The sequence below is a fragment of the Pipra filicauda genome, unplaced genomic scaffold (genome assembly GCF_003945595.2).
Source record: "Pipra filicauda isolate LSUMZ 115617 unplaced genomic scaffold, ASM394559v2 scaffold323_size1005334_pilon, whole genome shotgun sequence".
Lineage (NCBI taxonomy): Eukaryota > Metazoa > Chordata > Aves > Passeriformes > Pipridae > Pipra > Pipra filicauda.
Window position 1 is genome coordinate 407,470 of NW_024104447.1, and position 21,728 is coordinate 429,197.

The following is a 21,728-nucleotide window of genomic DNA, read 5'->3' on the forward strand; positions in this document are numbered from 1 at the left end:
AGATGCAACATCTTTCACCTGATACTTTTATTTATATTCAAAGAGCAGTCTCTAAATCTATTGTGGCAAGTGTACCCTCTTTTTATAAAAATACTCACCTGTAAATATTGATTATGACAACTCCTTTGCACCAAATTACAGCCTGTCTGTGCCAGGCCATGAGTCACCCAGGAGTTGTCACCCAGGAGTCTGGCACTCATGTTCCTTTTTATAGGTTTGACTTAAACATAGTGATTTACTTTTTTCCCCTCAATTTCTCTTACAGAAATTGAGTCCCAAGACACCTTAAAAGCCACGTGTGGGTTGTTGAGACGTAAAAGGGACAGGCTGTTCCTCCCTGAGGGAAATCATGGATCTTAGGTCTGAGGGTCCAACGGTGGGACAGGAAAACCAGGCCCAAGTGATTCCATGTGATCCCTGTGTGTTCCACGGGGAACTCATTTGATTTGCCATGGCTTTAACTTGCCCTCCCCTGTATAGGGGATTCCCTGTGGGAATCCTGTCCTGCTCACAGCAGGACGTTCTGCTGGGTGACACAGGAGCTCTGCAGTGGGGGCTTCTCTTCTTCCTCCCCCAAAACTATTTGTAGGACAGTGGCCTCATTTCCCAAGGAAAACTCCCAGTCTGATAGGCACTGAAAGAGCAGTGTGGTTGATTTAACAGCCAGTTCTTGCACTGTTGTGTCCTTCCAAATGGAATCAGGGGCAAGCTGAGTTTGGTCCAGCTGTGGTGGGTGTGGGAGAGCAGTAGGTGCTGGTGGAGTTCTGCCCTTCAGCCCTTCATTTTCCTGCAGGAGGCTTCTCTGCTGGTGCAGAACGTGCTGTCCTGCAGGGCTGTTTGAAATGATGTTCTGTTTGGTTTCAGTAAGACACCCATTTCCTTCCACAGCCTCTGACAGAATGTGTTTGGTACTCGTCTGGTTTCTGGGAGTGCTCAGAGATGAGCTGAAAGGCCTTATTTTGGCTCCCCCAAAGGTGCAGGGGATTGTCTGCCTGCCTTGCTGGCCCCACAGGGTGATTTTTCTCCTACCTGCCTTATTGAGAGAGAAAGAGGACTCTGTGGGGTGAGGGCTGGGGAAGCAGCAGTGGGATTGGGGAGCACTGCCTGTGACCCCGCAGTCATTCCCTGTGTGCTCACACAGCTCAGTTACGGTCCCATCTCTTCATTTCTCCTCCAGCTTTTCTGTGCAGACTCCTGTGCCTTGGGAGTGTTCCTGCAGCACTGCGGGTTCAGTCAGTGCTGACACTCCCAGACATCACTGGGACTAACTTCTGTCAAATGGAAAAGGGGGTTGCTTTGTTTTTCCTTTAAAGTGGTCTTTAACAATAGTAAGAACTCAAGCGCTAGAAAGGTATCCTGTGTTCTTTTCTGATTTATTAACATCATTTGTCCTTAAGCTTTGTATCTGTTGAGCTCTCCTGTCCATGGAATAGATGCTAGAAGACTGGAGAGCTGTTTAAAATAACTGGCAGTGGATGTTTAAGAAATCCTGTCCCTGTCATCCCAAAAGATGGGGTGTAAGCCCTGATCCAGGCAGTGCTTTTCAGGAAAATCTTGTTTTCAGCAGGTTGTGTTGGGTTCCTTCTCTTTAATTTGTGAAGAATTTGATTTATGCCAACAGCAGTTCTTTGCAAAACAATGAAAGCAAGCTTGTGAACCAAAAGAGAGGTCAGCCCAAGCAGCAAGGTGGCTGCAGGGGTAGTGTTGCTTTCCTGTGCTTAGGATGCTGCAAGGAATACAAACAAGCCTTGTCCTCTTTTGCTCTTTGAGCTGGGTTTGTCTGTAGTCTCTTTACCCCCAACAGCAGCATCCTTTCAAGCTCTGTTAACAAGCCTGTAATTTCCAACAGTCGAGGAGATGTGCTTTTAAAAAGCTGTGCAAGACACTTTTAGCTGGAGCAAGGCAGGCAACAGGGGAGCATCCTTAGGGATTCTTCATCTTGTGCCTGGATGAGGGTCTTGAAAAATCACTTGGGAGCTTCAAGTTGTTGGACTGAGCTCCAGTGGTTTAAGGAGTCACCGGTAAATCCCTCCAGTACCTGAAGGCAGCCCGCAAGAAAGATGGAGAGAGACTATTCACAAGAGCCTGGAGTGAGAGGACAAGGGGGAATGGCTGCCCACTGACAGAGAGTAGGTTTGGATTAGATATTGAGGAGAAATTCTCCCCTGGGAGGGTGGGGAGGCTCTGGCACAGGTTGCCCAGAGCAGCTGTGGCTGCCCCATCCCTGGAAGTGTCCAAGGCCAGGTTGGACAGGGCTTGGAGCAACCTGGGCTGGTGGAAAGTGTCCCTGCCCATGGCAGGGGGTGGCACTGGATGATCTTCAAGGTCCCTTCCAACCCAGACCATTCTAGGATTCTAAATCTGTGATAAGAAACAACTGCAGGGGAAAGGAGTGGTAATAATTGTAAACTTGCTGTCTCTTTGCTGAATGAAATAAGTCCAGTATATGTTAAAAAGAGTATTAAGCATTGCATGTGTGTAAAAAAAAAAAAGTTTTTTTCCCCATAACTAGATAATCAACTACTGCACTGTGTGAATACAGACTGCAAAAGGCTGTGCCTGAAGTAAAACCCAGCCCTGCTGCAGAGCTGGGAGCATGAAGACAAAAAGCACATAAAATCCTCGTTTCACTCCAATTACTGAGAAAATGCTTTAAACTGATTTCCCAGTTTGTGTTTAATTTTAGTTACTCGTGAATGTCTGTAAATATTACCTCGTGGAGACAGGAGAGAGACTGGGCTTTGCCTTTTAACTGCTGCTTTTACACCTGGTGTGCTCATTACATTCTGGAAGCTTAATGAGGAAGCAACTTTGGAGCCTGGTGGGGACAATTTGCAGCTCCCCTGCTGTGGGGTGGGCAGTGCTGTGGGGTGGGCAGTGCTGTGAGCTGGGCAGTGCTTGGAGCTGGGCAGTGCTGTGGGGTGGGCAGTGCTGGGAGCTGGGCAGTGCTGTGGGGTGGGCAGTGCTGGGAGCTGGGCAGTGCTGTGGGGTGGGCAGTGCTGTGGGGTGGGCAGTGCTGGGAGCTGGGCAGTGCTGGGAGCTGGGCAGTGCTGTGGGGTGGGCAGTGCTGGTTTGGAGCCTGGTGCCAGGGGCCTTCAGGCCTTGAAGTGCAAACCAGCCGTGGCCTCGCTCTCCCGACTCTGGGATAAATTACACTGAACACTCCACCAAAACGCACCTTTGCTTGTGTTTCCCAGGGAAATCTTTGCTTCTTACAGCTCATTTTTCTAGTCCATGTGTAAAAACTTCTCTTGTTCCCCTTCACGCCGAACTAATCGTGGAATCCCAGAATGGTTTGGGTTGGAAGGGACATTAGGGACCGTCTGATTCCACCCCCTGCCACGGGCAGGGACACCTTCCACTAGCCCAGGTTGCTCCAAGCTCTGTCCAGCCTGGCTGTGGACACTTCCAGGGATGGAGCATTAGGATTTCTGGATGTTGTGTCTTGGGACCAAGGCAGGAATATCCTTTTCTGTGTGTCCTTTTCCCCTGACCATAACACTGTGATGTTTTCTGGCCATAACACACACCCAGGCTTCTCATGTGTTCTCCATGCAAAACTAATGAAAAACTTGCTAAAAGATTCCCCAAGCTCTTTCTCTATCTTCTTTTATTTTCCTGTGGTGCTTCATAGGTTTATTATAGCCTAAAACATTGAGATTATCCCCATAAGGAAAGCAATTAACCAAAATCTGAGCATCAATGGATTGTAATGAGAGAAAATTAGATTTGTCTTTCATCTTCTTTTCTTTCTGTTTGAGAAAAAGTGCAGTTTCCTTCATGTTCAAAACAGCCATTTTATTCTCATTTAACTATACTGTGTTAAAAAGCTTTCAGTGGTGCTGAGAAAAAAAAGTCCCACTGTGAGAAAATACAGAATATATTTTTGAACAGAAAGCATTTATGTCCAGTTTTTAACAAAATCAGTGATTTTTCATTAAAAGATTTGGATAAAGAGACATTCTGTGTGATGTTTGTGTATTTTTCTATCAGTGGCACCCAGAATTGATCCTTTCCTTGGAACATCAGAAGATGAGCTCAAAGCTTGGAGCTACAGTGGTGTTCCTTGGGGGTAGAAGTAGGAGCAGCATTTCTTGCCTTGCAGCATTGGTGTTATGTAATATAAAATATACATTTCCATGCATTATCCCCTTCTCCAGCGTTCAAACACCAAACAAACCCCTGTCCCAGGGATCTCAGTGATGTTGTCCTTCTGGAAGTGGAGTGAATGTCATGATGAAAGACTCTGGATGACAGTGCCCAGAAATATTCCTTCCGGCCTCACAAAACAGAATATTCATGTGTTTATGAGGCTGGAACGTAGGAGCAGTTGCAGATACAGAAGTGGGACTGACCAAAGAAACTCTCTGCAGGCAAAGATAAGACTGACCCTGTCCAATGAGAAGTTTCAGCTTGTTTGGGAAGATTCTGGGTTGGGTTTCTCAGGTGTTGTGCTAAGGAGGCACTTTCTGCACAGCACAGGCTCCGCTGTGGCCCCAGCCCTGGTTTATCCAGCCCTTGCTGGTTCCACACCTCATTTATTTGGGGTTGCATTTGTAAGTAATTGAGTGCTGCCAGTGCTGGGAGCAGAGCACAGCCTCTTCCAGAGGGCTCTGCTGCTGGGCTTTTCCTTCATTCCTCTGAGCTCCCTGGCTGCCCTGTGCAGCCCCAGCCTTTCCAAGGCTGTGGTAGAGACAACCTGGGTATGAGCAGAATGGCTGGCTGTTCCAGGTCATTCCTGAGCTTCCAGCTCCTTCATAGCTTTGATTTTTTTACCTGCCAAAGGCCCCATTGTCTTTGAGCAGCTGGGAACAGCCTTGTCTGAAGGTGAGTGCCCAGTCTGAGGTGACCTGTGTGATGCTGGTTAACCCAGAGCTTTCAGTGCAGGTTTAATACCAACACCAGTGGATGTTCCCTCTCCAGTGCTCACCCCTGGGGTGCAGAACTCTCTGGGTTTGGTGTGAGGCTGAGCTGATCCTTCCTGCTGCTCCTCTTGCAGCCAGGCTTGTGTCTCCTGTGACAGCACTGGGTGTTTGCCCTTCAGCAGTCCCAGCTGATGGGTTTGCACCTCTTCAGCTTCCAAACTTGCTGCAGAGCAGGGGAGGGACTGTCACCTGTGCTGTACTGCAGAGGGAATGCTTTGCACAGCCATTTTTCCAGAGACGAATGGAATAGATCTCTGTCTACAGTATAACAACGTGTTCCATGTCTGGATAAATCACCTGGGAGATCAAATCCTGTACTTTTGTCAAGCTGTTGAGGTTCCAGTGTCAAGGAAAAGACCACTGGAATCCTGATTTAACTTTGGCTGGATTTTGTTACCATTTCATTTGCCTATTGGCACAAAATGTTGATTTAGGGACAGCAGAAGGACATTGTTAAAAAGTAAAACCAAGTGGTGGTGTTTGGTTTTGCACCAGAAGTGTTCCTCAGCTTTTTTCCAGCCCATCTGCAGAATCACAGAATCAGAGAATCAGCTGGGTTGGAAGGGACCTCTGAGATCATCAAGTCCAACCCTCAATCCAACCCCGCCGTGGTTCCCAGCCCATGGCACTGATGCCACATCCAGTCTTGTCTTAAAAACCTCCAGGGACGGAGAATCCACCCCCTCCCTGGGCAGCCCATTCCAATGGCTGAGCACCCTCTCTGTAAAGAATTACTTCCTAAGAAGTTTAACAATTGTAAGAAAAAAAGAAAAGGCAGGGTTTTTTATTGTATCAGGGTAAAGGAGTTTCTTACAAAGCAACATTTGGGAAAGGGGATACAGGACGTTTTGTGATACTGAAGGAAGGAAAGAATGGAAAGAAGAATATGGATAAGGGGTTGTGGAAGGGCTGAAATAAGAGCAGGACAGTGAAAGGTGTGAGCGGGAAAGCAGGGGGTGATAAGGTGGAGAGCAGGAGACATGAAAGGGTGAGAACTTGGAAAAGAGAAAGCAATTGAGAAGGAACCTGGGGAAGGAAAGCAAAGGAGGGAGATGTGAATAGCAGGGGAAAAGTGAAAGTTAGATGAGCTTCATGGTTAATGATGCTTGATGGTTGAAGATGCCCCGACTTCCTTATCAATCCCAAATCTCTGATCTCTAAGGAAGTAGCACATTGTTTTATGGGTAAATGTGAAGAACTTGGCATGACAATCCAGGCTCCAAGAGATGGCACAGACAGCTTTGGGGATTTTTGAGTTGTTGTTCATCTTCTGTCTCTTCCAGTTCCCTGCGTTTCACAAGGAGGACATCAGCAATATCCTTTACTAGCGAGGTCTGGGATGAAGGACTTGGATGTTGGGTGTGGAAAGCAAAGGTGTCAGTGCCTTGACATGATTAGAACTGAAAGGTTGCAGAGGGAGAGGTACCCAAACCACAGGACCTGTAAACTGTAATATCCAAACAGGCAAAACTACAGGGCTGTTTCAGAGAGGGTCTGTCAGGATGAGAGGTGAAGGATGGCTGTGATAAAACAGGCACTGATAGAGAAGACAGAAATTCTCCTCTCTTTCTCTTCTTGGAACTGTCCTGGGGCATATTTTAATTAAAAGCTTTCATCCAGAAGGGGACTGAGGTGAGATAGAGGCAGAATTATTACCAGAGTTATTACAGTTATTCCTGGGAGTCAGATCATGGTTACCTAATATAAAAGCAGCAGCATATTGCCAGCATTCCACCTGGGGGGCAAAGCAAACTGCAGTCCTTTGTAGGACTGTGTATCTAGATATTGAGTGCATGGGAGGTACAGGATGGGTGTTTAATGCAATTCCCACCTCTCCAAGGTGGGAAGCTGGTGTGAGGGTGCTGTGTGTGGATGGACTGTGCAATCCCATTAGATCCCAGCATCACAGAATGTGCTGAGTTGGAAAGGACCCCCAAGGATCATGGAGTCCAACCCTCAGCCCTGCACAGGCCCATCCCCAGGAGTCCCACCATGTGCCTGAGATGTTTATGCAGCCTTTAGGTGAACTTGTGTGATGGGCTGGGCTACCCCCAGAGCAACAGTTGACGCTCATTTTTCAGTTCATGTGACAAAAGAGGATCAACTTGTATTTCAAGGGCAGCTGGGCTGAAAAGGGACTTGGGGAAACGTGGGATGGTGCTCAGAAGGGAGAGGGATGGACAGATGGGGGAAGCATTTGAAATTTTTCAACCCCTGTGCAGTCTGCTCTGGTTATAGATACACAGATGCTCAAATCACTTGCTGGATGTTCCTTCTGTCTCCTTGTTACTGCAAACCTCTTTCACTGGTGCAGAAGCTGCTCACTCAGGTGCTTTGGGGGCCAGAGGGCGTTCCCTCTGCCCTGGCTGCAGGGAAATGTGCCTGTGCTGCTGCCATTTGATCTGTTCCCCCATTGCTGGACTTCAATTCCAGGCTGGGCCACCTCCCCCTGCAAACTCCACCCTGGCCCTCCCTCACCAACTGGGCCAGTGGCATCAAGCTTTAATGAACAGAGCATTGTTCTGTTCATTGCCCACGGGTTTTCAGGGTGCCACACTTCTCCAGAGCAGTGTCAGGTGCCCGACCACCTTCTCTTTTCCCTGAGCCTGCCTCTGCTTCTCTCTGCTATTGAACCTGCTCCTGTTTTCTCTGAGGCTGGAGAAACCCAGGACTTGTGTGTGATAATTCCTGTGCTTGCTTCCCTCCCTCGTGTCTGTTCTCCAGCCCTCAGAACTTTTCCTCTTGCATTTTCTCCAGGCTCAGAGAAACAGGTTCTCAAGTCCTGATCGAGGTGGAAACAAGTGCAAGGAGTGAACTGCTCCCCAGCAGCTGTGAGGCTGATGTTCTATATCTCCATAGAGAACTTTTGGAGATGTAAATGTTTAACAATGGTTGCTGTTACTTTTGTCCTTCAGAGTCCTCTTTTGCCATATCTAGGACACATCTGAGAGGAGGTACCTGCTCCTCACCCCTGAGGTGTTGAGAGTGCCGAGCAGAGCAGGTGGATCACACAGACACACCTCGGCACAGCCTCGCTGGACAAGCACGAACTTGTCCTGAGCAGCAACTTGCTCAGACTGTTTAAGGGAGAAAGCAAGGCAGTGTGGGAATGCTGGAATTAGTCATCCAGTTTAATGTCTGCTTCAGGAGGCTGGTTCTTCTTTACCTTGGGAATAAGGTTTCACTCACAGTAAGTTGCAGGGAGTATTTGTTTCTTGTTCTGGCAAAGATTCTACCAGTGAAGACTATGACTTGTGACTTAGAAACACAAGCCATGTGTCCCCTGCAGGATTTGGAGCCAGGCAGGGGCTCCTCAGCTTCTTGTCTCATCAAGCTGAAGCCTGAGCATCTTATTGTAGTTTTACACTCGCCCATTTTATAACACAAACTCAGATAAGAAAGGATTGACGTTTTCGGTGTGGGTGTGGCTGTGGCTGTGTCAGTCCTTCCAGCATTAGTGTGCAGAAGTGCCATCAAACACGTCAGGCTGTGTGGGTGCTGCTGGGCTTTGCACGGGCACAGCACCTGCTGGCTCAGCCTGCTCTCAGGGGTAGGGGGGCAGCAGGACACTCCATTCTGTGCTTGCTTGGCACCTCCAGCAATAGCTGTGCTGCCGAGTGTCCCTTTGATAGCCTGTGGTGTAGCAAAAATTGTATTTGACACCTTTAATCACCTTTTTGATGAGAGGTGTCCCACATTACGTACCCGGTGTGAGAGGAGATTGGTATTCACATGTGTCACCCCTTAGGTGAGGTGTTTGCAGGGCCGGGTTTTCATTGACATCCTAAATTTTCTCCTCTCCTTCCCCAGATATACACACATACCCTGCTCTTTAAGAGGTCAGTACTCTGCCTGCATGGGATCACAGAGCCAAGGAGCTGAGCAGGGGGTTCACTCCCTGTCCTGGGGATGCAGGAGCACAGCTGGGGGATGGCTTTGGAGGTGATTAACTGGGAGCTGTTCAGCAGTGGCAAGAGATTTGGATTTCTGGTGGAGCCTTGGGCGAGCTCTTGCATGGGAGACTGTGCAGGACTGCAAACTCCTGTGGACAGGGGTTGGGCAGTGTGTGCTCCAGCCTGCTCAGCACTTCTGCCTTCATGTGAGCAGGGCTCAGCCAGCCCTGCCAGCCCCAGCCAGCTGTAACCCCGGGGGAGCTCCACTGTGGGGAGGGGCTGGGAGCCTCTTCCCTGTGTTCTGTCAGTCAGAAAGTGCAGTCTGCTTTTCTTGTGCTGTGATTCAACAAGTCCTTCTGGTGTAAACCCCCCTGTTTTTCATATAAAATGGGATTGAACAAGTGAACTGTGCTCTGTGGCTGGGGAAGGCAAATGTCCTGTCATGTGCCTCAGGAGAGAGCAGTTTGTGACCTGTATCATTAATTAGCAATGAAATAGTTCTCATCTTGAGTTAGCAGCAAGATTTGCTGTTAAATATTTTAGTTTCTTGCTTCCAGCTGTCCAGTTGGTCTTTGTTTCCTGAGCTTCCTGTGAGCAGCACCTCAGCTAAAATTGTGGTTGTAAAATACCCTACAAGAATGGTGTTGCTTCGAATAATTTATTCAGAATTTTATATATCCTAACACTGAACTATTTTTCCCAGTAAATTAATTTTCTTTTGGAAACAAAAGCAGTCCTACATTGTCTTGTCATCCATACATTATTAATGGCAATCTATTTTTAATTTAATGAAGAATTATGCAAAGAGCAAGGGAGGAAGAGTGTCTTCCAGTATCCTTGGTCTCTCTGCCTCAGTAACCTCAAGCAATCGAAGAGGTTATATTTAAAAGCCTCTCTTGCTTGGCACTTTCATGTTCTTAAATGGAATGGTGCTTAAACTCAGAGAAACTATCAAAGGAGGAAGGAATGTATTGGCAGAGGTGAGAAGTGGTAAAGGATTGGATTATCCTGTTCTTTAAGTGGTTGGCAGAAGTTTCTGTGAGGAGAGAATTGTCTGAAACAGGAGCTGTTGTTGCAGCTTCCCAAAGTTCATTTAGGTAGTAGAAAGCTGAATCATTGTGTAAATCTAATTAGCATTGGGAGCTCTGTCAGCCTGGAAGTTTAGTGAATTGGTCATGGGTGCAACTGTGTCATAAAGCAGCTTTCCAGGCTGGAGATCTGTTCTTAAATTTGAGTCTGAGCCACCCTCTATTACCCCAAGGATTAAGAGAGAACATGTTTCCAAGCCCATTGCTAATTTAACAGCAAAGTGAAGCTTGCAGTTAGTGATGCCATTAAAAAAATCCAACAACAAACTCCCTAATTTGGGTCAAATTTTAATTTTGTTTTGTTAGTGTGATAATTGAAGCCCTAAATAGGGATAAAGTGTAGCTGATCAAAACTTCTCTCCAGCAGAAATCCTCAAGCTCATGTGCAGTAAAGCTGTGTTGGGTTACATCAAACTGTAGCAATTTTGAGCCTGGTCTTCTAAGGGATGTCTTAAAGACCTTTTAATTGTGACACTTAGCTGTGCACGGTGGTGTTTCTTAATAACTAGTGAATTCTTGTTGGCTGAGAAACAAAATACTGGTTATTGTTTAATATAGAATTCAGAGAGCTGCTATAGAATCCAGAGCCCTGGCCCTGGAAAAAGGCTGTACTACTCTGAAAAATGTACAGATAAAGAGCAAGAGAGAGTCTCTGGCCTTGGTGAATTTACATCCAAGTGCAGGAGAGCAGGTAGCCCTGGATGAGGAGAAAGGAGCTGGAAGGATGAGCTGGAGATGGGATTTCAGCAGTATGGAAACATGGGAAGCAGCAGCAGGGTTATAATCCCAACCAGGCTGTGCTGGGAGGAGATGTGCTCAACTTCTGTGCACTTCAGTGCATCCTCTCTGTGCTGGGAATTGGTTCCAGTTAGTTGGAAGAGTCTCTTTTGGAGCTGCAGTGAATACATTTGCTTAAATTTTTCCCCACAGCTACTTCTCCTCTGCTGTTAAGACCTTAAGCTGTAAGAGATGCTGTGTGGACAGCATCTGTTGAGTTTTTATGTTTTATCACTCTATTAAATGACAGCTTTGGGTTTGCTTTGTTTGGTTTGTTCATCTTGAATTGAACACTAGGAACTATGGAATCGGGATTGGCTTCACTCCTCTAAGCAGAGGTTTGTCTCCTGTTTGTGGTTACCTTTGGGCGCAGCAGAATACTTGATTGTAGTACCCCTTGGGGGGGAATTTCCACAGGGTTTCCTCCCCTTGTCTTCTCAGTCAGTGCTTTGGGGTCCTGGACCACCATGGAGTTCTCTCCTGGCTCTGTCCCCATCACCTCGTGCAAACCCTTCACTTCTTGGTGTGTTTGTTTTCTCCTGTCACGAAGTTTGAATTAACTTGAACTGAAGTCAGACAGATCAAACCCACAAACTGAAGTTTATCATCCCTGAGCTGAATCCAAGCAGCATCTTTGGTCTGTGTCCCAGGGAGCTGCCTGTGGGGAGCTTCCAGGGGCAGGGAGGGTGTTTAAACACCTCCTGAAGCCCAGCAGCCACTGATGCAACCTCAGAATAGGTTTTTTTCACTAAATGGGCACATTGTTTCCTATTAAGTTCTATCTTTAGCTCGTCCCATTCCTGCATGTCTGTTTTGGTGAAACAAAGAAAAATTAGCACTGGGAGAAAGGGATTTGGAAACAATCATTAGGCTTTCTAGGCACAGAACAGGTATAACCTGTTTGACTTTGCTCAGCTTTGCCAAGCCTGAATATTCCCTGTCTGCTGGAAGTGCTAACTCATGGTTGGCCTGGCTATGTCCTTAGGGCTGATAAATGAGGTTATTGCCACTTGGTTCTACAGCATTTAGCAAACAGCACCCACCCAACCATTAAAAACTACAAAAGAACAGTTATGCTGACTGTTTTGTTTAATTTAGGGTTGTGCAGCCCCTTCTGTTGAACTTTAAACAAAAAGGTGTTGTTTTGGAAGTCTTTTGTCTTTCTGAAATTGAGCATAGAGAATTTCACCCCCCCAAAATCTTCACTTACCCTGATAACCCAGAACATGCTCAGCATCCTGCTGAGCTGAAGGGAACTGTGCAAAACCTTTGGATTCCCTGTGGAGTTTCCAGGGGCTGGGGACGGACAGAATCCAGAATTGTTACAAATTCCAGCCTCAGCCAAGAGCAGCAGTGATAACAATGCAAACAGTCTTGGGCAGTTTCACAGGAGTGAGAACAGCTCAGCATTCTGTACCCATACAGAAGGACTGAAACACTTGTGAAGGTCACACAACAAGCTGATGGCCAAGGACTGAGAGCCAGCCAGCCGTCATCCAGCCTTTCCTCTTTATTTGCTTGTCCTCACTGCCTCGTCCTGTCATCTCCACTGCTGCCCTGGTGGTCTGAGGAAGGATTTTTAATGGGACCTGAAAGTTGGGTTGTAATACTTTTTCTGCTTTAGTGTATGAACTAGAAATTGTGATAGCAGTTTTTACACAGCTCCTTTGCATAAACACAGAAGTAAATTAAGCCTCACAAGTCTCCTCTGGGAACGCAGTAAATATTGCCCTGTTTTCCAAAAGGAGGAAGCAGAACAACAAACACATTAATGTGATATATCCAAGGTTATCCAGCTCTCAGAAGTGGGAATAGATCCCTGTTTGTGTGGTTCTTACTGGTCACTTGCATCAGGGTTGTTTAAGTTTTATTTAGGGGTGAAACCATCCAGAGCAGGTGGGATCTGAGGGACAGGGAAGGAGTTGCTCAGGACAAAGAACTGCCTTTTTCTCCTTCCAGCTGGGAAAGGGTTACAGCTGAAATGCCTGTGACAGCCTCAGGAAAACATGAATGTGCTGGTGAGGGAGGGCAGGACGGGAGCCCAGAGCTTGGAGCTGGGTTATGCTTTTCATTTATAAATATACACCTTTTGGGGGGGTGAAACCCCAGCTTTGGGAGCATCTTGGCAGGGCTGGCTGGTGTTCCTGTTCCGTGTCACTGAGCGGGGAAGGCTGGGCATGGGGGACACCCTCAGCCCCTTCCCTCACTCAGCTCCAGCCAGCTGCTCCTGCAGATCAGGAGTGTGTGAGGGAGCACAGGCACATTCTGGAGTGCTGTGAGTGTGCACAGAGATCCAGGAGTGTGTGAGTGTGCACAGAGATCCAGGAGTGTGTGAGGGAACACAGGCACATCCTGGAGCACGGGCAGATCCAGGCAATGCTGAAAGGGAGCACACCCAGATCCAGGAGCACACACACAGATCCAGGAGCACACACACACAGATCCAGGAGCACACACAGATCCAGGAGCACACACAGATCCAGGAGCACACACAGATCCAGGAGCACACACACAGATCCAGGAGCACACACACACACAGATCCAGGAGCACACACAGATCCAGGACTACACACACACAGATCCAGGAGCACACACACACAGATCCAGGAGCACACACACAGATCCAGGAGCACACACACAGATCCAGGAGCACACACACAGATCCAGGAGCACACACACAGATCCAGGAGCACACACAGATCCAGGAGCACACACAGATCCAGGAGCACACACACACACAGATCCAGGAGCACACACAGATCCAGGACTACACACACACAGATCCAGGAGCACACACAGATCCAGGAGCACACACACACACAGATCCAGGAGCACACACACAGATCCAGGAGCACACACACAGATCCAGGAGCACACACAGATCCAGGAGCACACACAGATCCAGGAGCACACACAGATCCAGGAGCACACACACACAGATCCAGGAGCACACACACAGATCCAGGAGCACACACACACAGATCCAGATCCAGGAGCACACACACACAGATCCAGGACTACACACACACAGATCCAGGAGCACACACACACAGATCCAGGAGCACACACACAGATCCAGGAGCACACACACAGATCCAGGAGCACACACACAGATCCAGGAGCACACACACAGATCCAGGAGCACACACAGATCCAGGAGCACACACAGATCCAGGAGCACACACACACACAGATCCAGGAGCACACACAGATCCAGGACTACACACACACAGATCCAGGAGCACACACAGATCCAGGAGCACACACACAGATCCAGGAGCACACACACCAGGACACACAGATCCAGGAGCACACACCAGGCACACACAGATCCAGGATCCAGCACACACACAGATCCAGGAGCACACACACAGATCCAGGAGCACACACAGATCCAGGAGCACACACACAGATCCAGGAGCACACACAGATCCAGGAGCACACACAGATCCAGGAGCACACACACAGATCCAGGAGCACACACACCCAGATCCAGGAGCACACACAGATCCAGGAGCACACACAGATCCAGGAGCACACACACACAGATCCAGGAGCACACACACAGATCCAGGAGCACACACACACAGATCCAGGAGCACACACAGATCCAGGAGCACACACAGATCCAGGAGCACACACAGATCCAGGAGCACACACAGATCCAGGAGCACACACAGATCCAGGAGCACACACTCAGAGGCTGCACACGCAACATGGAGGGAGGGACCGGAGCCGCCTTCTCCAGTGTGTGCTCTGCCGCGCTGGCCGCGGGGACCCTCGGCACTGGGACCGGCCTGGATGGACCTCACAGGTCAGTACCAGCCACAAACCCCCTCCCACGGGCTTTGCCTTTTTTTACCCCTGCTTTCTTACAAATGGAGAGTCTCCGTGTCTCCGAGGGATGTAATTGTTTCACACTCGGTCGGAGCCCGATACAGACGCAGAGCCGCGTTTAAGGAGGCGAGCGCGTCGTCCTCGCTTAGCGAATGCAACTTCATTTTAATATTTGCGGTGTTTTTAAGCCCGTGTGTGTGACTGTGTGTCTTTGAAGTGGTTGAGCATTTGAATGGAGAAAGGTTAATTGCCTCCTTCGATCAGATTACACCGGGGGTAGCTCACTCCGGCAGGGAGAGAGCAGGCAAAGACTAATTTTGCATCCTGTTCTTCTTGTGACAGCGGTCCTTGAGGCATTTTTGGGCAAAGTGTGTAGGATGTGGTTATTAGCGTGACAGAAATGGCATTTTTTATTAGAAATGCACTGTATCCTCTGTGTAGCAGAGAGGAGCACTCGGGCTGTACTGAGTGTGGAGCTGCAGTAGTCACAGGGGCTCCGTGCCGAGCTGTTTGCTGGATTATTTTCATTTCTAATGGATAACTAAGTGCTGGTGATAGTATATGGGGTTAGGAACGATAGTTTTGGAGGGCCAGGTTATTGTGGAATGAGACAGTGCTGATTATCCTCATGGCAAATGGTCTCCTTCACCCTGGGCTCGGATTTGTGCTGTGGTGGGAGGCAATAAGCCTGATGCTGTTGCAGTTCAATTGGGATTTTCTACTTCAGGGCTGAGAGTGAATAAACATTTACCGGTGAGGAAAAAAGGGGGGAGCTGGGGAAGCAGTATCATTTAAAACTTGCTGTTCCCACCTACCTGGGTTACAGATCAAGGCAGCTTTACCAAACCAGGAGTTATTTATGAACCAAGCTGCTGGAAGCTGCAGACACAGGTTCTTATTTCACTGTATAATTCTCAACAGTCTTGATAATTTATGTTGACTCCTCCTACTTCACTTACACTGCCAGAAACCCAAGGAGAGTAGCTCCTACCAGCACTGCAAAATTTCTCTGAATTTGTCTGTGTTTTCTTTCTTCCTTGAAGTATTTATCCTTAGGGAAGCTGCTGCTGGATATCTGCTAATTTTTTGTACTAGGTAGTGACTTGGGCACCGTGAGAAAGGTGTTTGGGAAATTTTGTTTCTCCTTACTTGGAAACAACACTGTATTTAAAAATTAACTGTGTCTAGTGTGCTAATCTGAAGGCTTTACACTGCTCAGCTACCTTTGTGATGGAAAAAGCACAATATGCAATATACTGGCAATATTTTGTCACCCAAGTATAAAGCCACACAAATGTTGGAGGGAATTTTGTTTGGTGTGAATTCCCTTGGGAATCAGAGCTCTGACATTTGTGGGAAGCTGGCAGTGTCAGCGTGTGCAGTACCAGGTCTCTGGCTGAAGGCAGATAAATTTAGTTTGATAAAATCTATGCAGTTTTCTTCCAAATGAATCTTGTCATCCACAAAAACCTGCAGAATAAATAGGTTTTAGTTCTGGTAGTGACGTCCCCTTTTTTGTTGCTTGTGCAGAGAGTCCAGAGCATGACAGAACTTGGGATGAGCTGATTATGGTTGGCTGTCTTAAGGCAGATCTTTTGCTCATATTCCCTCCGTGTCCTGCCTTTCAGCACAGAGATCAAAATTGGTATTGTTTTTAGCAGCAAGACTTGCATTTAACAGGATTATAGAAGCATTTTTAACTTCATGCTCTCAGTCCAGTGCCCCTGATTGATGCTGGGAATGCGGGGAGTTTGCTGGTTATTGATGTCAAAGTTAATGTGCTGTGCTGATGCATCTTTTCTTCAGGAAAAAAGCCCTTTTCCGAGTGCAGGGTTGCAGAGTCCTTGCCCTGCCCATAGCAGCTTTTTGGCTGGAGGGGAAGAGGGGTGGAAAAAACAGCAATGCTGAGCTTGTGCAGGGGCAGTCATTGCAAGGGACAGGCTGTGTGTGTTCCTTGGGATGGATCTCATCCTCCAGGGCACTCTGGGGGGATTTCTGTCCTGCATAACCCATTCTGGGTGATGTGGCATGTCACTATGTCACAGTTTCCTCTCTCGAGCTGCCTTTTCCTCCTGACCTCTGTGTGCCCTCCTCTCCTCACGCAGCTTTCCCATGCTCCAGCCCCCCAGGATGCTTTGTGTGGAAAAAAATCCCTTCATCTTGTCTTATGGAAGGAGGGGACAGTTTATCAGAGCATTAGTGAGCATGGCCTTGGCTCCCCCGGTCTTTTTGCAACAGCCAGTGTATTGAAAGTACAGTGTGACATATCCTCAGTATTTGTATCAAAAATACAGAAATAATCATTTAATCCCTCTGTGTTGATCTTTTTGGTTTAATCTTTCATTGTGTTGAATGATGTTTCTCCTCATTGTTTGATACTTGCTGAAAACTTCAGGCCCTGCTGTCAGGGACAGCAGTTTAATGTTTTGATATTCTGCTGCTGACAGTGGTCATTAAAGGGAATTAAATCCCTTATTCTCACCAGTGGCACTGTGTTGAAAAATGGAGTGTTATTCCCAGCTTCCATTCAGTTATCAGCCTGGAGGAAAGGAAAATAAAGACAAGAGAAATGATGAAAGGGAGGAATAAGGTGACTTTGAATGGTGACTGTGATGGACAGAAAGCAGGAGAACTGGGATGAGGTCTGAGCTTCCCAGTCCTGAGGATAAGTACCAAAGCAGGCAGCTTTTGAGTCAGAGCAGGGGAAGCTTCAGTGTATATTCATGTAAAAAGGAAAAAAAGGCAGATACACACTTTTTGTGTGCTCTTTTGGGTGAATGTACATTGGGAATAGCACTGGGATGCAGGAGCTGAGGTGGAGTGGGATCTCCTCGGTTCCATCCTGTTCCTTGGGTGGCAAAGTACAGATACTCCATTGTTTACTCTTATTTATTTGTTGAAGGAGTTTCTGTGTGCTGTTTCTGCAGAGGAGCTTGCAAACATTTGAACTGCATGTCCAGAGAGCAAGTTCAAATCTGCCCCTGAGCACTCGGGTGCATCTCACGCTCTGCTGCTGCTTTGGCCTGTGGTGGGACCGGGCGTGAGGTGTGGGGGGATGGTGGAGGAGGGCAGGGATCTGCACTCAGTGCCTTGCTTTGAAGCCCCACTTGTATTCCAGCTTCTCTTTGTGCCTTGTTCACTCCTCCTGAAGGTGTGAGTTGGAGTGAGTTGTTGCAGCACCTCTGGAGACCCTCTGGAGGTGATGGAACACTTGCTCCTCCGGCCCTGCCTCTCCTCACGCAGTCCCATGGCTGATCTAGTTTTCTTCCTCCTCTGGGTAAAACAGTAGTAGAAGTGCAGTACTTGCAAGAGATTGTTCCAGTTTCCCTTCAGAGCTGGTCTGAGGTGCTCTGTGGTGGTAAAGCCCATCCCTGGTGACGGGAGGTGGTGGCCCTGATCGGCAGAGCCGGGCGTGACCTCAGCTCCGCTTCCCACCCCGGGGACGGGCTGGATGTGTCAGATCATCTGTGTAAATTGTCTTCATGGCCTCCACTCGAATTCAGAAAGGCCCTTCCTTCCCTCTCAGTGAGTCCCACAGCTGACTGAACTCCTGAAGCATCCGGAGGCTGACAGGGCACTGCTGCTCCTTGGGTTCCAGACGCTGTGCCACGTTCACTGGGAGACTCCTCGGAGTCTGAAATACCTGGTTAATCAAACCTGGGGAAGGACTTTTAACCTGACACTTCCCATAATGTTGAAGAGCAGAAAGCCCTTGTTCCATCAGCATGCCAAGAGTTTAACTCAGCTCTCTGGTTTTGCTACAGACAGTTCAAGCTGGGAGCAATTTTAACAGGGGTTTCCACACATCCTGTGGCTTTTCTGGAATAGACTGGTGGCTTTGCTGGACACTGAGGTGACACCCAGGCAGTGGTGATGGTTTACATTCTCTTGCCAGATGAATTCAGTGCAGGTGTAGCCCTGGGGGGATTTAACCACTCTTAGAAGGGACAGTTCTGTTGTTATGACTCCACTTGAACCAAGTCACTGGGTGCATCTCCCTGTTCCAAACTGTGACATCCCAAGGAGCACCAGCCAGGTGAGGGGTTATCCTAAGGAACACCAGCCAGGTGGGGGGTTATCCTGAGGAACACTAGCCAGGTGGGGTTTCCCCTGTTCCTTACACATTATACAGTGAATTTCCTGTTCACAGCACTAGTGAATAGTCAAGGATTTCTCGCTGTTTTCCCCCCCAGGGTTTATAAATTAGTGCTCCAAACCTTGCTCAGGACTGGAATGTGCAGATGAGGTTTCAGCCCTTAAGGAGTGTTTTAAACCAGGCAAACAGGCTTGATTCTTTGGCCACATTTTTTCGTTTGTGTTTCAGAAGGTTTTGTCCTTTTAAAAGTGAAACATAACAAGATACTACACAAGCCTTATTCAGAAACATTAAATACAATATTTCCAAGCCTTCTCAGTGTATTTTCTTTTATTGATACTTCAGTGGAATATCTTTGCTTGCTATACGAGATAAATGTCATTTGTAAGTGTGTGTTGTATCTCTTTGCAGTGTCTTTGGTGTCACTGTGCTGGATTCTGTTTTGGGAGTGTAAATGTGCTGGACCAACGCGTGTTATGCTTTTTAAAATTTATTTACATACAATACCTGCCTGTTTTAACTGCATGTGCCCACAGTGATTGTGTGAAAATTTGTGTTTTAAATAAAGATGTGCTGGGACTTCAGAGAACCAAATCAATAGATCCATGAAATCAAGAGTCAAAAGGTAAATAAAAAGAGCACTAAACTACTTGATGTATTTTTTTTCCCATGGTTTTTGAGCAAATCTCATAATTTGGAGCGATAGGAAAAGGGGCCATGACACATATTTTCATGTTTTCCATTAGTTATACAACAGTAAGGGGAGAACTTTGAATGACATCAAACACCAGCAAAGCCCTGGCTGCCTGCAGAGTAGGAGTGAGTTCTGACCTTGGGCCTGTGTCCCAACACATTCTCCGTGTTTGGTGCTCAGACCCTTCCTTTGAGGGCGATGCCAGTGAACCAGCCCGGCCCCTGCACACACAACAGACTTCTGCAGAAAAATCCCTGCTGTGGAACCAACTCTTGGTGGTGTTGGGAGAAGATTCCTGGAGTTAAGTTGCTGTCCCATGGAGCAGTGACAGAGGGGCAGCCTGGCTGGAGCACTTCCCTAGCCAGAAACAAGGCCTGGGTTGGGAAAAATAAAACAAAAAAAGGAAACTGTGCTGATGTCTCAATTTTGCAGAGTCTCATCCGCTGCACAGTGTTGACAGCTTACTTTAAGAGGACTTTCCCAGCTCCTTGTGCTTCCCAGGGAGCTGCTCCGGGGCACACATGAAAACACTTAGATTTCCATGGGCTGGAAACCTCCGTTCCCTATTAATGGGGGGGGGGGGAGGAAACAAGGCCAACACAAGATATCAGTTTCAGAGGAGGGTTGTTCTTAAATCCTGGTATTTGTGGTTGCAGAGAGCCATTAAATTCCTGCCCAGAAGGTTCACCAAAGCTGTGTTGACTTTTTTCATCTCCAAACTAATTTGTTTAATGCTGCCACGGTTGCTGTAGCTTTTTGCAGGAGCACAATAATGAGATTACCAGGCCTCTGATCGCTCCCATATCTGATCCTAAATCCCCCTGGGAAGCTGTGAAAGTGTCAGAGCTCTGCTGCTCCTGTTTGGGGGCTGTGCTGGCAGAGCTAGGGGTGGTTCTGTGTGTGAGATGTTGGGATGTGGTTGCTGGGATGATGGAGGAGCTCAGCTTCAATCTGCAGCCTGGGAGCCAGCGGGAGTTTAAGGAACACAGAGGAGCTGCTGAGGCTGCCAGCCAGGGGATCATTATTGGAGAGAAAAGACAAACACCTCCCCTTCCCCCTGCCAGCCTCTAAAGAGGGAAGCAAGTTTCATAGGGAGATGATTATGCCACTGGAAAAACTGCTGTGACAGCTCCCAGCACCACAAGTGGAGTTCTTGTGGGGGAAAATCTGTGTTAGACACACCAGTTCCTTCCCTTTCCTCCCAGCGTGTGTGGTGTGCAGGCACAGGGCTGGCCTGGAGTACTTGAACTCACTCACCTTCTCCCCTTGGCTTTCTCTGCCTGCTTGAGGCTGATAAAGTTTGTTGTTTTCCAGTGAAGTTTGTTGTTTTCAAGCGAGGTACCCCACAGTCCAGTTTGGGAGTACAGATGGACATCTCAGTGACATTTTCCCCTGCTTATAAAAGCAGCCAGGATTGATGGGTTCTGAGTGCAAAATCAGAAGCTTTTTCTTTAAAACAAAACCAAAGTGAGGAAGGAGAACCCTTCATAGTTTTTATGTATATAATTTAAAAAAACCCAAACCCCAACCAAAACTCCAACTCAGTTTTAATTCTGAGGCACTGTTGTGTTCCTGGGGCTTCTTCACCCAAAGCCTTTAGCATTGGTGGGGTGTTAACAGTTTCATTCCATGCTTTATGGAAATCTCCCCCAGTCTCCATGTTAGATCTCCCTGGACATCTCCACACCTTCCAGCCCCTTCTGTGCACGGGCTGTGCCTGATTTTTAATTAATTGCCCCCAATCTTTTTGGGTCCCTTCCAACTCTGAGTATTCTGTGATTCTGATTTCCCAGTGGTGTCCCTCCAGTTGCCACAAATGGCTTCTCTCCAGTTCTGGTGCAGCAGGAACCTTGGCGGAGATGTTCCTTTTTGCCTTGTGTAGGACTGGTGACTTGAGGAAATAACAGGGTTTTTCTCCAGCATTCAGTGTTAACAAACATCAGAGATGCACCAATCACACAAAAACCTTTTCTCCAGCAAATGTCTCTCTCATTCTCCCTCTTCAGGGCTTGGCCACACATGGAACTTCTCAGGAACAGCTGCTCCCAAATAATTCCAGATGTGGCAGACCCTGAATAGAGTGTTCTGTTCTGTATTGAGCCTGTTTGTGCTGACCTTTTCCAATGCCTTTTATTGCTTTTTAGGCTCAGGATTACCTCTTTGCTCATTGAAAATACAGATTTTAGAAACTTTAAAATCCCAAAATTCACAGACAGAAGCCGAAACTCCTTTAATTTGTTGTTCTCCACTTGGAGTTGGCAAATAAAAGGTGCTTGGCTTTTCCTGTCGTCGTTCCTTTAGCAAGAGATGTTGCCATGACATGGCGAGGGAACTTCTGAGCTTCTTGGCCATAAGACTTTGTGGAGATAAAGATTTCCCTTCTAGGAATATTGAATTCAGCTTCTTGATGATGATTTT

General features: G+C 47.6%; 1 protein-coding gene across 3 annotated transcripts in view; it reads left to right on the forward strand.

The window, feature by feature from the left end:
* Positions 1-21,728, forward strand: part of ARHGAP32 (Rho GTPase activating protein 32) — a 250,625-nt gene that overhangs the window by 48,926 nt on the left and 179,971 nt on the right. For 2 of the 3 annotated variants that reach the window (XM_027740533.2, XM_027740534.2), the window contains exon 1: positions 14,344-14,497. The exons of the other annotated variant lie outside the window; for it this stretch is intronic. In XM_027740533.2, coding sequence (XP_027596334.2) covers positions 14,400-14,497 — 98 coding nt within the window. In that variant the 5' untranslated portion in view covers positions 14,344-14,399. Of the gene's footprint in view, positions 1-14,343; positions 14,498-21,728 lie in introns of those variants that run through there. 3 annotated transcript variants of the gene reach the window in all.